This window comes from Silene latifolia, chromosome 11, assembly GCF_048544455.1.
Source record: "Silene latifolia isolate original U9 population chromosome 11, ASM4854445v1, whole genome shotgun sequence".
In the NCBI taxonomy this organism is placed as follows: Eukaryota; Viridiplantae; Streptophyta; class Magnoliopsida; order Caryophyllales; family Caryophyllaceae; genus Silene; species Silene latifolia.
In genome coordinates, this window is record NC_133536.1 from 59,425,731 (window position 1) to 59,442,089 (window position 16,359).

The window sequence follows — 16,359 nt, forward strand, 5'->3', positions numbered from 1 at the left end:
TTCAACACGTATAAAACCCAACTGCATTATAAGTTACTCCCCGAAATATATTATATTGTACAAAAATGCCCATATAGAAATCTTATCGATGATATGAGAAATTGATGTCTAAGGTGGTTTTGATAAATTTTGGACTATATATTGGTTATAGTTTTTACCACCTTAGGGGGAGAAAAGTGAATTAAAAGCTGGTATAAACGAACAGGGAATGACCTCTTACTGAACCAGAAGTTCAGAGTGTGCTATACATTAAATTCATTGAGTAGAAGTTTTGAATTTGATATAACCAAAAATAATTTTACCAGATTGAGACATGTAAACCTGAAGTGTAATACAATAAAAGTCAAGATGAATTGACGGTTCCACTATGAAATGAAATAGATGATAAATAGCAAGATGAAGCAGTTGGTGTGAAATAGATTGTTATATTTGGAGTGTTCTCGAAGTGACACAGATATCTGAATAATAATAGATGGCCTAGGCGATGAAATAAAGGTACCACATATATATTCAGATTTAGATACCATTGAACAGTACTTATATTATCAAAAGAACATAAAATTTTTATCGATATATTTATGGAACCGATATACGTTTGCGCTCGATATTTTATGGACTCGTAATGGGGATCTTATATAAGTCCATTTTGACTGTCGACATATAATATATGATTATAAACGAGCTCATGGACCGAAAGTCCATCCATTGACATGGAGTCAATCCAAATTATGAATACTGGAAAGAAAACTGTACAGCTTGCATTTTGAGTCATCATCATGTGCATTTAGATAGTAAATTTATCATTGCGTCTTAGTTTTAATATTTACATTATTATTATTATTGCATCGGTTTAGAATATGTTATTTAGAAATTTATGTCATTTCATATGCATGCATATGTTTAATGATTTTGTTTTAAATTGGTAAATTAAATATGAGAAATATATTTTACTCCCTCGAGGATAAACTCCCTGAAGGAGCCTCTTATGAATGATCATTTATTGGTAATAGTTGATCAATTTGAGCTTTTATAAAACTCACGATGAAATTTATAGACCTCTACGATACGATTGGAATATTATCGTTATTATTTCCATAATGGAATAATCAAACTCTTGAAGAGTTTGCTTGAATTATCTTTGTCTCAGCCTTGAAGTTTGAACATATGAGATTCATACATGAATGAATTTTGTGCGAAATATGTGAAAATACTTTATGGTCTAGAAGTATCATAATAGTTGAAAAAAAACGTAGTGAAAGTCTATAATGATAATGTCAATCCATATAATAAGATGATTTGGCAAAAAAGATTATATTGATTATTTTTCAAATGAATTATTAATAACCGAATTGATTCTCCTAAAGAGAATGAATTCTGGAATGATAGCTACGCTCTTTTTTCCTTCGACTAGGTTTTTGTCCCAGTGGGTTTTTCCTAGCAAGGTTTTTAACGAGGTAACACTATTAGCGCGTTAATACGCTCTAGTCATGATCATCATGATTGTTGAAATGACAAGTATTCTAGACATATAATATTATGTCATTTATTGAGAAGAATTTCTATTACAGTTGTGAATATTAAATTTGAGATAAAGATAGAAAAGTCATCATTAATTATTACATCCAGACTACGAGTTCAAAAGAAATATTATATTGAAATTGAAGATATCATGGCTGCCAACCACAATGTATTCCATTTCAACAATCAAGAAGTTACGTCAAAAGATGGATTTTAAGATATATCAAGACTAACAGAAGCTAGCAGCAAGTAGGGTCGATCTCCACAGGGAGGCTAAGTTGCTATCTATCTGTCTAATTTCGTCTGTCGGATGTCACAATGTGGGGGTTTTGAATTGTGTTAACTAAACTAGAGATTAAAGCGAGAGAAATAAATAAGAGAAATTAACAGCAAGAGAGAAGGGAGTATGCTAGGAGTCGGTCCACCGTGGCAGCTATCAGATCTTATACTATCAGGAATACTAAGGCGATTAGACTATTGATAAGAAGAGCTATGGTCGTCACCTTTCGGTCCTTAAACCGCCCTAGAGCGTAAACAGCTTAACTTTCGCCCTCACTGCAATACCCTATTGTAATTAAGCAAGCCTTCCCTTCCAATCTTTCGATCTAGGTCGGGGTTAACTAGAATTATTGGTCTCCTGCATGCATTCATTCGACCGGATAACAATTAAATTGCCTAATACAATTCCTATCGCAAGACTAATCTATTTAATACAATTAAAGCATCGCTACCACGGCTTCCCTAATCCTAACATACTAGGGGAATTTAGCTAGACATGGAAATAAGGGGAACCGGAAATAAATAAATAAAAGCAATAAACATTAAAATAAATTAAAGAGAGAAGAGAGGAAAGAATTACTAAATTGATGGATCCGGAAATGAAGAATAAAAGTAACAGTGTCTTCGAACCAGAGAGAAAAAGAGAGTATATATTGTGTGAGAGAGTTTACAATGACATACTGACTTCCTATTTATAAGAAAATAGGATTAGCTAAACCTAATTGACGGAAATTAACTAAAAAGTCCAAGCCCGTCAAAGATTGTTGCTCGATCGAGCACTTAAGGCTCTCGATCGAGTATTATTCCTTAGCATTCCTCTCGATCGAGAACAATTCCTCTCGATCGAGGACTTCTTTCCCTTTAATCACTCGATCAAGAATAGGTAGCTCTCGATTGAGCAAATGGGCTCTCGATCGAGCACTTCTCAGCGCGTAATTCCTGCTTCGCGCACTGAACTTCAAACGGCTGCCATTTCTTCGTTACTTGGTCAAACAGGGTGATTCCGGTGGCATTGGAAAGCTAAAAGGACAAACTTTCACCTCCAACTGGAATCACCTTAATAACTGTTGTAGAACTCGAGATATGGCTCTTACAAGCAGGAACTAGCAAATTGAAGCACTCTCTTGGCTCGCCTAACTTCCTTACTCCAATGCGCATCTCAAAATAGCTTCATTTCCGCTCCAAATTCACTCTTCCTCCAAATGCATGCTAAAAGGATGGTAAAAGGCTTGATTTCACTACTTTTGGGTTCATTCCTGCAAATAAGACAAAACAAACCAAAGTAGCATATTCGGGGCATTTCGTAGCATAAAACCACGATAAAAGCATAGAAATACGTGCGTAAAATAGGCTAAAAAGGCTATGTAAAATGCACGTATCAAATCTCCCCAAACCAAACCTTTACTCATCCTCGAGTAAACCAAAATGCAACTAAAGGAACGGAAAAAGATAACTCAGAGCCAGCTACAAATGCCCACTTATGCCAATTTAATGCAAGCAAACTAACACTTATAGCAGATAGTCAAATGCAAACGAGTTATAGGATGTTTATAAATAAAGCTGAACCGTCGACCTTGCGAGACCTTTAACAATGGACTCTCACGGGTCACTCTTCTCTCATGAAGCAAAGGGTGAACATATATATGTAAAAGAGAGAAAGAGGAATAGTCGCTCACCTAAACTACGACCCACATAAACATGCATGCAGCTAATATGATAGACAATTCTAGCTACCGTACACACATTCCAACCAAACAAGGTCCTGTCACAACCGAGGGCTTACAAAGATATGGTAAAGTGAGGCAATGGGTAAGAAAAGGCAAAACAATTTATGGGAATGTGGAGGTATAGGTGATCAAGCTAGTACCTAAACAGAACCATATGACAACATCCATTTCAGACTCAATTATTGATTAAGCACAATGCCCTTCATTTGGCACAAAATCTCACCAAACCAAACTGAACATACTCCTCAAATAATGTAAGATAGAACATAGGAGCAGAAACCGTCTCAAACAACCAACATCTTTTTTTTTCAGTTTTCATTTTCTTTTTTCGATTCTTTTTTCCTCACGTTTTTTTTTTCTTTCATCAACCTCCTTTTCTTCATTATTACCAACTCCAATTCAATAGAATACGCGCCAATATTTGATACTATGAAATATATACCGCAAAACATACACTAAACTAGCTTGACAGGGCAGGCTAAATTTGGATGTAGCTAAGGGGCAACTGGCAAATTTGGCTAATGTGGAGTTAAATGGGTAAAAATGAAAGAAAGGGAAATTGTAAGCACCTCCCTGCATGTGACACCAACCACTAACCCGAATGTATGACGGCAAAAAGCAATTGAATTTCATATACGTGCAAATTGATGAACATGCTATGCAAGGAGTAACTACTCACAATCCTACATGAAACTGGTCATAAATGACACCAGTTTATAAGGCTCTAAATCTTAGAAATTATAAGTAGGTTGCCAAAATTTCAGGTCAAGTCTATTCATTCAGCTAAATTAAACATTAACTCGTAGATATGCAAAAGACAACGCTAAAAGATAACAGTTTAATGCAAGGCTTAAGCAAAAAGACAAATGGAGTGCAATATCATCATTGAAATCTACCATTCCGACTCAACCTATATGCTAAAATAAACGTGAAATTTTTTGAATTTTTAACAATTTTCTGATTTTTATTGAATTTTTTGAATTTTAACGAAAATAAACAACAATGCAAACATAAATTAAATGTGATAACAGAAATGCAATAAAAACAATATGCAGAGACAAATATGGATGCATAACCTCCCCAAACCAAACCGTACAATGCCCCCATTGTACCAAAACATGGAAAGGAAATGAAAACTGAAGGAGAAAGAGAGTAGAAGCGGAAAACTTACAAGACGCGCGAATAAGGGGACCTCCCCAAACCGACCATGAACATGGGAGGTTGCTAAGGGCCCGAAAAACCGTCTCAGGAAGCTAATCCAAGTCAATACACTCGATATCCGTCCAACAGTGGTCGATCGAGTGAATGGGCACCCAAGAACAGCTCGATCGAGAAGAAACTAGGTCGATCGAGTGATTTCTCATCCTGCAGGTGGTCGATCGAGTAGATTAATCACTCGATCGAGTGAATTCATCAGCAAAAGTGCTCGATCGAGTAGAATGACTACTCGATCGAGTGATCCTCGGTGTAATTCCTGCAAAACGTAATAAAAACAGCCCGCAAACTAACAAGACAAGCATACTGAGAGAGTCTATGGCATAAAAGCCATTTATTACAACTGAAAGTAAATAAAAATGCAAAATAAAATCGCCGGGTTGCCTCCCGGGTAGCGCTAGCTTCAATCAGGTCCCAGCTCGACCTTCTTTTTCTTCGAGCCTCTCTAATTAAATACAATCAAAACAGCTCAAAGCGCGCAGCATTAAATCATAAACCTGCGCATGTGCTACACAACAGCATAAGTAGCACCAAAGTGGAATACAGAAATAGGAAATGAAATTAAACAACCGTTTGAGTCTAACAAATTTCCTATGTGAGCTCCTAAATTTATCCACATAATAAAGGAGCGCGGGAGCAACTGTCAATATATAAGGGTCCCGATTCAGATTAGCAATTTTGAAATGATGAGGACGGTGAAAAATCTTTAAATTAATCGACCACATGAGAGAGGGTATAGCATTAAAAGAAATAGCGCGAGTCAAACGAGGCAATATACTATTAAAACGAACAATAATAAAATTATCATTTACTACCTCAGGTTGGTTGCTTTCAACCACGGAATCACTGACAAGAGAATGTAATACCTCATCCGTGCTAGGAGCAAATACCGACTCAGCTGTTTCTTCATCAACCTCCTCAGTGGAATCCATCCCGTAAATCGCAGCTTCAAGTGTATCTGACTCGGCTGTGAATAAGGGAGGTTCACCGTAACCTTCATCATCGTCAAACTCGTCATCCAAAATGAACCCAAGTGACGAATTTAAGCTCCCCATGGCCAATTCAGTCGATCGAGCATAATAATCACTCGATCGACCACTTTCCTTCCGCATTTCACTCGATCGAGAAGCAAAATCACTCGATCGAGAACTATCCTCCTGCATCCCACTCGATCGAGTAAAAATACTACTCGATCGAGGGCTTCCTTCTGAAATTTCACTCGATCGACTAGTTTTAGTCACTCGATCGAGTGATTCTTCCTGCATAGGGCTGAAATCTTCGTGTGGGGCAGTGAAATATGATAGGAACTCGTCGTCCGAGTCATAGAAGTCATCCTCATCATTGGGCACACGGTTTCCTCGGGAGAAAAACCGCTCTCCGAGATAAACCTCTTCTTCTTGCATCTCAGCTGCTAACTGAGCTATTTGTGACTTCAGCGCATGGATTCGAGCGTCCATATATCTATCACTCTCTTGCATTTGTGATACAAGCATTCTCATTAAATATGTCAGCTCCGCGATCTCTTCTCTCTCCATCTCAGCTGCTAATTGAGCAACCGCAGACTCGAGCTCATCAAATCGCGAGACATATTCTTGCACTTGGAATGCAAGTGCCTCCATCAAAGATTTCAACTCCGCAATGTCTTCTTCTTGTATATCAGGGGAATCTTGTTGCGGTGGCCATTGATAGGGCGGATGTGGCGGCACAACTACAGCTGCATTGTGCTCAGCAGAACCACATCTCCGTAGCGAGATCACCTATTGTTCCATATAATGGGACGTCGGTGATGGGTCAAAGGTACTCAAGCCTTCCCTTTGACTGTCTTTCACCTAGAACTGTCTAGGTAGTACCTGTAAGGCCTATCAAAACAGCACTAAACAAAAGATTAAAACGGCCTCAAGGGAAAAATCCTCTGAGGCTAAAAACAGATAAAATTTAAACAAATAAATAACTAGATTGCCTCCCCGGCAACGGCGCCAAAATTTGATGCGGTCGTTTCTACACCAAAAATAAAATACCTAAATACAACTAACAGAAGCTAGCAGCAAGTAGGGTCGATCTCCACAGGGAGGCTAAGTTGCTATCTATCTGTCTAATTTGGTCTGTCGGATGTCACAATGTGGGGGTTTTGAATTGTGTTAACTAAACTAGAGATTAAAGCGAGAGAAATAAATAAGAGAAATTAACAGCAAGAGAGAAGGGAGTATGCTAGGAGTCGGTCCACCGTGGCAGCTATCAGATCTTATACTATCAGGAATACTAAGGCGATTAGACTATTGATAAGAAGAGCTATGGTCGTCACCTTTCGGTCCTTAAACCGCCCTAGAGCGTAAACAGCTTAACTTTCGCCCTCACTGCAATACCCTATTGTAATTAAGCAAGCCTTCCCTTCCAATCTTTCGATCTAGGTCGGGGTTAACTAGAATTATTGGTCTCCTGCATGCATTCATTCGACCGGATAACAATTAAATTGCCTAATACAATTCCTATCGCAAGACTAATCTATTTAATACAATTAAAGCATCGCTACCACGGCTTCCCTAATCCTAACATACTAGGGGAATTTAGCTAGACATGGAAATAAGGGGAACCGGAAATAAATAAATAAAAGCAATAAACATTAAAATAAATTAAAGAGAGAAGAGAGGAAAGAATTACTAAATTGATGGATCCGGAAATGAAGAATAAAAGTAACAAAGTGTCTTGAACCAGAGAGAAAAAGAGAGTATATATTGTGTGAGAGAGTTTACAATGACATACTGACTTCCTATTTATAAGAAAATAGGATTAGCTAAACCTAATTGACGGAAATTAACTAAAAAGTCCAAGCCCGTCAAAGATTGTTGCTCGATCGAGCACTTAAGGCTCTCGATCGAGTATTATTCCTTAGCATTCCTCTCGATCGAGAACAATTCCTCTCGATCGAGGACTTCTTTCCCTTTAATCACTCGATCAAGAATAGGTAGCTCTCGATTGAGCAAATGGGCTCTCGATCGAGCACTTCTCAGCGCGTAATTCCTGCTTCGCGCACTGAACTTCAAACGGCTGCCATTTCTTCGTTACTTGGTCAAACAGGGTGATTCCGGTGGCATTGGAAAGCTAAAAGGACAAACTTTCACCTCCAACTGGAATCACCTTAATAACTGTTGTAGAACTCGAGATATGGCTCTTACAAGCAGGAACTAGCAAATTGAAGCACTCTCTTGGCTCGCCTAACTTCCTTACTCCAATGCGCATCTCAAAATAGCTTCATTTCCGCTCCAAATTCACTCTTCCTCCAAATGCATGCTAAAAGGATGGTAAAAGGCTTGATTTCACTACTTTTGGGTTCATTCCTGCAAATAAGACAAAACAAACCAAAGTAGCATATTCGGGGCATTTCGTAGCATAAAACCACGATAAAAGCATAGAAATACGTGCGTAAAATAGGCTAAAAAGGCTATGTAAAATGCACGTATCAGTAATCATTAGGGGGAGTAGCACGCGTTGTACTCTTTTTCCTTATCTATGGTTTTGTCCCACTGGGTTTTCCATGCATGGAAAGGTTTTAACGAGGGGGCTTGTTATGCGTGTTTGGAAATTAGTGTACTCTTTCCCTCACTAGTGTTTTTCCCACGAGGTTTTTCTAGGAAGGTTTATTACGAGTAATCTTCTTCAGCAATGGATATCCAAGAGGGAGTGTTCTGAAAACTTATAGTGGATGTAGTGGATGCCCATAAGTCACACCCACGATGAATGTACATAATTGTAGGAATATTCTAGACTCGTCTATTCGTATTTCTATTGCATAACTCTCCTATGTAATTAAGTATATATACCCCTTTATGCTAATAGGAAGGATAGATATCTCTATCATTCTCCACTCTCATTCTCTACATTTTATAACATTAACGAGTCTTTCAAAAGATTATTATACAATCTGTTTAGGCTGTGATAGTCGCATTTTCACACATTAACTAAAAGTTCCTCCTATAATAGTTACCTTGCCCCTAAAATTAGGTGTAGAAGGAGGTAACGCTCAATTATTCCTTCCCGCCAATTTGTTTAAAGTGCTAAAAAAGGCTTGTTACACCATAATATCTGCGAGTTTCACGCCATATGTTTAATTGATTATCTTTTCCTTGCCACAATTTTGTTGTCTGAATTCTGTTTTCACCTTAGGACAATCCTTTTTCATTTTCCCCCTTGGCATCATTTTCCTATATTTCCTTTAATTTTCATTTTTTGGATTAAATTTTCAATATTGATTAATGATTGCTCAACTTTCTAAAATGCCCAGATAATTAATTTCAATTTTAAAGGGTTAATTTATCTGGGTAATTTTTTTTTTCTTTATGTTGTGGAAATTTTAGTCTTTTATAGGGTTTAATCTGAGAGAGTAGGTTTGGTGTGATGGGAAAGGAAGAAGATAAGATAGAGAAACTAATCAGGGGCTTATTAAAGCTACCAGAGAACCGACGATGCATCAATTGTAACAGTTTGGTAATGCATTTCTTCATTGTCATCGGGTTATGTAGATTGATCATTTTTAAATATGTAGGAATGTTATGAAATATTTTGGTTTTAGTTTGATTTGTGTTTTATTTTTCAAGAGGATATTGTGTTTTCTAATATGCACACCATGAGATGGTTCTGAATATGTGTGTTTTTGAAGATTAAATGTCATTTCAAACCACTAACTTTCGCCTAATTTAACTGAATGAATGATGATAATGTTTATATGTCATATGTTTAATTCTTTAACCGATATTGCTATTGTATGTGTGTACAAGTATATTTGTTTGATATGTTCTTGAGCTAATTTAGATTGTCTTACCAGGGACCGCAATATGTTTGTACAACATTTTGGACATTCGTCTGTACAAATTGTAGTGGCGTACAGTAAGTTTCCTTTACTTCTCTTCAAGGACAAAATTATGGTGCATTTTCAGCAACTTAATCACCATGCTACTAAGACTATAACCATGAGGTGAAATGCACCAATCCTTTTATTCTCGTTTCCAACGTAGCAATATGTTTGAAATGATATAGGTTTAAAAGTATTAGGACAAATGACTCAATAAACAATATGTGTTTTATATTATGAGGTGGATGTCGGTTAAAAATATCTTGATGCACATTGGTCACTTGTGTCGTAATTAATGTATAAATCCTTCCATGGCTAATGGTATTGTAAGTAAACCTAGTTTCTTGGGGTTAAAGTCATGTTCTTTGTTAGATAAGATTGATGTTTATAGCTACGGTATGAAAGTGTGCGTTAGTTGATTATTGTTTGCTCTTGACATTCAGTCGGGAGTTCACTCATCGTGTGAAATCAGTATCCATGGCCAAATTCTCCATGGAAGAAGTCCACTCTCTTCAAGCTGGAGGAAATGAGGTGCTTATTATGTACATTATTGTGCTTCATTCAAATGCAAAAATGTCTACATAGTGTAGGGACTAACTTAATTATTTTTTTTATTTTTCCAAGAAAGCGAGGGAGGTTTATTTCAAAACATGGAATCCACACCGTAATGTTTTCCCAGATAACAGGTTTGATATTTATATTCACTGTTAATATTTGATTACATGTCACATTAAGCTAATAAAAGGCAAATAAAAAAGTTATATTTTTGTTCATGTTTGCAGTAACATCCAAAAACTTCGTGATTTCATTAAGCAGGTCTATGTCGATAGACGATACACTGATGAAAATCATCATGTACTAATTCCAAGGATAAAAAATGTAAGTCAGTCACTCAACATCATTCTTTGACTGAAATCTTGATTCTACTTGGGACATCAGGTTCGTTAAGCTTTGATATGATCTGAAAAGACTATCTCAACCAAAAACTTAAACTAATTGTTGTGGCCCAATCAATGACGCTATACATTAACAAAAATTATACGTTAAGGTAGTGTTTAATTATGTGTCTTAACTTTTTTATATGGTCAAAGAATCCTATATAAGTTTTAAGTGTTTTGATATATATTTCGCCACAAGGACATGTTCTACCGTAATACTTGACCAAACTTGCTTCTAAGTATTCATAAGTAAATAAACTTCGTTGGGTTGGATTCTTTTTCTCAATATTTGATTTGACTTTACCTATTTGCTTAGAGTTGATCATGGGCAGGACAAGCCGTCAGGTCTTGTTAGTCTGCCCACAATTTAAGTGGGCAGTTATGAACATCATTAGTAGCTTAGTAAGTTAATTATAATGGGCATGAGCAAAATATTTCAAGCTTTTAATTTATTTATATTGGACATATTTTATTCAAATATTACGTAACTGTACAATTTAAACATTAAACAGAGTGACAAGGATGAAAGTTACGAAAGGAAAAGACAAGATGTCTCCCGTGAAAGAGCTATTGACAGACATAGTAGATATATTATTGACGATGTTAGAACTCCAGGATATTCTAGGGATATCAATGATGAGAAATATAGTAGATATTCCAATAATGAAGTGAGAAGTCCAGGGTACTCCAAAGAAAACTCTAGATATGACGGTCTCAAAGCGAATTCTTCTCGTTTTGAAGCTACAGATGGTCGCTATCAAGTAGATGATGCAAGGATTGCCGGGCGTTCGGCTACTCAGATGTTCACCACTGAAGACATAAAACCTAGAAAGAAGTCTCCTCCTCCTGTTAGGAATGTAAGAGAATTCTTAGGAGAAAGGTTTGTGTCTTTGCGTGTTGGAGAGCAAACTAAGAAAAGTGTCTATGGCGCCACAAATGGTCAAGTGAGTACCTATGTTGGGTATTACAAAATTAACTTTCTAAGAAGCGATGTTGGTTCATACTTTGATGGCATAATAAACTTTCTAATGATATTTTTTAGGTAGGAGATCGCGGTTCTCAGAATAGTCCCAGGGAGACAATTAATCGGTCCAAAATAGCGCACAAAAGAAGTGTTTCAGCAAACATCCAGGTGAGTTTGTTTATGGATGTTGTTGTCTAGGAGAGTTCCTCAATGGACGTTCTCTTGTGAGTATATAGACATGACAGTTAAAATCTTTCTTGATCCAAAAATATGATTTTTGTTGACCAATATGACCCTTTATACACTATTTATGATCAAACAATGAATTTTCCTCAAAGATTAGCCATGTATAGTGCTCTAACGTACACACATGCACACACCTGTGTTTGATAATTGCATCGAAGTCTGATTAAGAAAAGATGAGGCATATTAAAGCTCCATATACTTGTTGTAATTTTTATCAAATTTTCTCTTACTCTTTCCAAGGTCTTATAATGTTTTGCTAACCATTTGTTGATGTAGACCACAGTCCAGCCTACTAATAAAACTCTAGCCATTAATGACTGCTTGAAATCAAAAGGCAGAAGTGAAGGATCATTGGTTGATTTTACGTCTTTTCCACCTCCGCCTCCTCCACCTGATGTACGTAATCAGAATCAATTGATGCAAATCCAAGTTACAGAGCCTTCAGTTAAGGAAGAAGTCTGCCGCGCTCCTCCTCCTAAGAATACTCTGGAATTCTTGTTGTTTGAATTGTCAACTCCTGTTGAAATCACACTTAGTGACCCGACAGTAGCGAAGAAATGTGAGGATTCTGCGCCGACTGTACCTTCAACCAATTCTTCAACATTACATTATATGTCAACTGAGTCTTGTCATACTAATGGTAAGATCTAATGTACTTATATCAACAATGCCTTTACCGTGTTTTTTTCCATTTTCACCAAAGCCTAACACAAACTCCTTCTTTGCTTCAAAAGTGATTTAATAAGCAAAATGACCCACTAAACTAGTTGAACATTAAAATATGAAGTATTACTTTCTTGATGCCATTTCTTGTGATTTTTGGTACAAGATAGAAGTAGTCTCTCTTTGTTGATAACACATAGACAAAGGTGCGACATCCAACCTCCCTTATTCACCATAGATGGAGCCCCTAAAGCAATAAAATTGTTGTTGTAATGTAATTTCAACTCTAATAATGGTATTTCAGATGACTCCTTAACACTTCAGTTGGCTTTGCAATCAACTCAAGAATTTCGGAACACACCGACTACATCAACAGGCATTCAACAATCCAATCAAACGGTGCCAAATTTTATTAGTGAAAACAGTTTCTCTTCATTTGTTGAAACCAGCAAAGATCAGGTTCCAAGTCATCTAGAGCTAGAGAGTTCTTGTACCGCTATTTTAGATGGTGCCTCTACTGCTATACAAACTAGTCATTTACATGAAAATTCAAATCATCAAGTAATAAAATCTCTCTGATAATTTCTTTCACGAGTAAAATTCATATGGATAAAATTACTACTATCACTTAAAAGTCCATTATTACAAGCAGGCAAAAAACCTGTTCCTTGAACCAAGTGCAGAAGTAGACCTTGTCAACTCAACTCAAAAATCATTACTAGATGCTGAAGGTCCAGCAGAAGAAAAAAAGCCTACATTAAGATCTAGCGGAAGGGCAGAACTTCCTGAAGTAAGAAGTATTTCTACATTTTCGTTTATTGTCTTCGTTTGTTTCTCGATCCATATCCTATGTATAAGGATTCATAAATTATCACATTTGAAGGTCAAATGATAAGATTGTTCTTAGTTTTAGACTTCGGTAGGTTAATGAAAATGTATGTGGGTAGGATTATAAGTTAAATGATCTATGTTACTATGAGACCCACGTTTAAGAGACTAATCGGGTGCACAAGTTATAAGTGACATGTATTTAGGCCTGACAAATGGGTTGGTACATTAGGTCAACCCTTGATAGATATTGATGAGTTTATTTGGATTTTATGTAGGACCTTTTTGTTTCACTATATCCATCAAGGGCGATGTCAGCACCAGTATGGCAAATGAGTCCTTCATATGACATGGGGTTTAACATGCATTATTACCAAAATGCTCCAACGGTATGTTCTTTAATTGGTCCAAAAATTATTTGATTTCCAACACTAACAATTGTTATAATGTTTGTTTTAGCTAAGGATTAGGATTTTGGTGATGCCTACTAATGTTTCGTCATGCTCAGACTGTAATATTAATAATAGTTCTTAATGCCAAATGAATTCTTTATGACAGCAAACTCCACCATTTTCTAATTGTTGCAAGTCCATAAACCCATTCGATACTAATGATGATGCCACTCAACACCAATTCACCACGGTATGGCCTCCCTTCTTCCTTCTCAGACGCACAACCTAAAAAAATATTAATTATATGTTAATTGAGCTATTTATGGCCCTTTTATTCCGTATCTAACTATATACAATAGACCTCACCACCTAAATTGCCTGCTTGCGATGGCGTGTTTAACGATGAAAATAAAATTCTCACAACATATTAGTAAGACGAATTTCTTAGTGGCAAAAAGAAAAGACTTGAAGATATAAACCTCATACTCATACTAAATTTTATAATTTATCATGAAGCTGGCACATTAACCTTTGTAAATTTACAAAGAAGTTGGTGATGTTTAGGATGATGATGAGCCGAAAAAAATAACATTTATTTTTAGTTTTTTTTTTGTTCTGTTACTTCTAGCAGAGCATTCAGGCTCACATATCGCTTTCACTATCAAGCACTTGGCTACTATCAGAAATTAATGAATGATTTAAGAAACAGTAGTTGACCATATTTTTATAACGCAGACTTCATCAGTGCCAATAGAACAAGTAGGATTTGCTCCAACAGGCATACTGCGTACTCAAAATTTTGAATCTCATCTTCAATGTTTTCCGTCATCTCCTTCCCCATCAATTCAATCCGGTAAGTTGCAACAATGGACTTCTAGTATTTTTTTGTCCATCTTTTTTTTTTCAAGTTGTTTGTGCAGTTTACCTAGTAAATTCAACTGATTTGCTTACACATAGAATGTTACACCCTGCAGGTGGTTATGTTGGACAATTTCATTCCACTAATATTCCACCTTATAGGTATTTAATTTATGCTAACTTTAAGTAATTTACAAACTATGACCTCTGAAAACCGAAGGGGCCAAGGATATGACCACAACCCCGAAAAAGATTTTCCCCCCTTAAAAATCTTATTTCTGCCATCCCAGACTACATTAACCAAAATAAATATAGTATGAGTAATATTTATTTTATTTATCCTATGGTAGCTCATATCCGAAGTCTTAAACCCTTATCTTCCCTTGTTTTCCCTTAACAAAACTTTGTACGGAGTAACTTTCTTTAAACTATTTCTTGAAGAGTCACAAAACAAATATACCGGGGTTTCTTTGATATGACGGGAAGAAATCACTTTGTAGTTTACTCGTTTAACATGTAATGAGCACTACTAGAGATCAGATTAGACTATAAAGATGTAAATGGTGTACTTCTTGTATATAATTATCTCCTCATGGTTTGTTTTCAGGTCGCACGAAATAGGCGCCCTCGGCGGTGCACCAACTACAGGATTAATACATTTGAACCAACATTCTTCTTATCAATATCCAACACCTGCCGATCTTAGACCCTTTTCTATGGGTGGAGGAAATCCATTTGGTTAAATGGTGGCCAAGGATAAATATGATCAAGGTTTCTTTACTAACTAAACATAATTTATGCAAACTACCCAAATGCTACCACAATACTCTCTCTTTGAAACCCAAAAGATAACGACTAACTTCCAAGGTTGTGATTATAATTTTAATCAATGTACATCACTATGCTCTTGTTATTGTATATATATTGACTTTGGAAAAATGTTATAGAAACATAAAGAATATGGGACAACTATGATACCAAAATAAGCATACTAGAAGGGGAAATTTTGGTTACAAGAGACGAGAGAAGAGGCCGAGTCCTTAAAATTGGATACAAAGTCAAGACCTTACCAATGAGGACAAAGAGTGAAAGTAATAAAATGTACAAAGGAAATAAAATCGAAATCTATCAACCAAGACAAAAAACATGAAGATTCCCTAAACTACATGTTGAACGACATCATAGGAATGATATGTCATGTTTCATCTTCTTATTAGTCACAATGTTTTCAATGGAAGAAAAAAATAAAAGTTTGTAACTCCTTTAACCTATTTCACTCATCACTGATTAAAAAAGTAAAATAATCACTCGTTTACTTGAATATTTATAACAATGTAGTCTGTCTCGTAACAACTTCTCACCAGTCACCACAACCTATTTGATGTCTCCTCAATTACTTTTGAGGTCTAGATTATTTTTTTATCATCTCCGGCATCTGTTAGCATGTACCAAATTACTTGATGCGGTCTAATAATGTACACAATTAAGACAAAAAGTTATAAGTTAACCACACCAACAAGTTGGACAAGAGAAAACAAATTGAACAACATATTTTGGACGGAGCTTAAGCCTCAAATGCTATCTTTGCAATGACTGATACCTCAAGGGGAAACCTCTAAAAATGTAGCATAAAATGTGTTGAGTAATGTAAATCATTACAAAAACAGGGTTCGACAACAGAAGTAGAGAATATGCAAGAAGTGAGTTTTGCAGAAAATAAAGTCGCAAGCATTAGTATGCATTAAAAGAACTAATAATAATGAAGTCATATTTGATTTTTCTGTATATCCATAATTTGTTCCTACAGCCAAGGAAGTCGAACAAATCAATGGCATATTGGCATGTAACAAAAGGATTTGAGAAAACTAAACCCTTCAAAACTACA

General features: G+C 36.2%; 1 protein-coding gene across 2 annotated transcripts; it reads left to right on the forward strand.

Moving 5' to 3' along the window:
• Positions 1–8,876: 8,876 nt before the first annotated feature.
• On the forward strand, positions 8,877–15,457 carry LOC141614881 (uncharacterized). Of its 2 annotated transcripts, XM_074433580.1 has the most exons (16): positions 8,877–9,221; positions 9,559–9,620; positions 10,029–10,116; positions 10,210–10,271; positions 10,368–10,464; positions 11,036–11,467; positions 11,566–11,655; positions 12,010–12,373; positions 12,701–12,957; positions 13,049–13,186; positions 13,503–13,613; positions 13,783–13,866; positions 14,352–14,469; positions 14,591–14,636; positions 15,082–15,245; positions 15,422–15,457. In XM_074433580.1, the coding sequence occupies exons 1-15, from the start codon at positions 9,132–9,134 to the stop codon at positions 15,215–15,217; spliced, it is 2,175 nt and encodes a 724-aa protein (XP_074289681.1). In that variant the 5' UTR covers positions 8,877–9,131; the 3' UTR covers positions 15,218–15,245; positions 15,422–15,457. The 2 variants fall into 2 exon arrangements, with proteins under 2 accessions (XP_074289681.1, XP_074289680.1); XM_074433579.1 differs by having other exon boundaries at positions 15,082–15,457.
• The last annotated feature ends 902 nt before the right edge of the window (positions 15,458–16,359 follow it).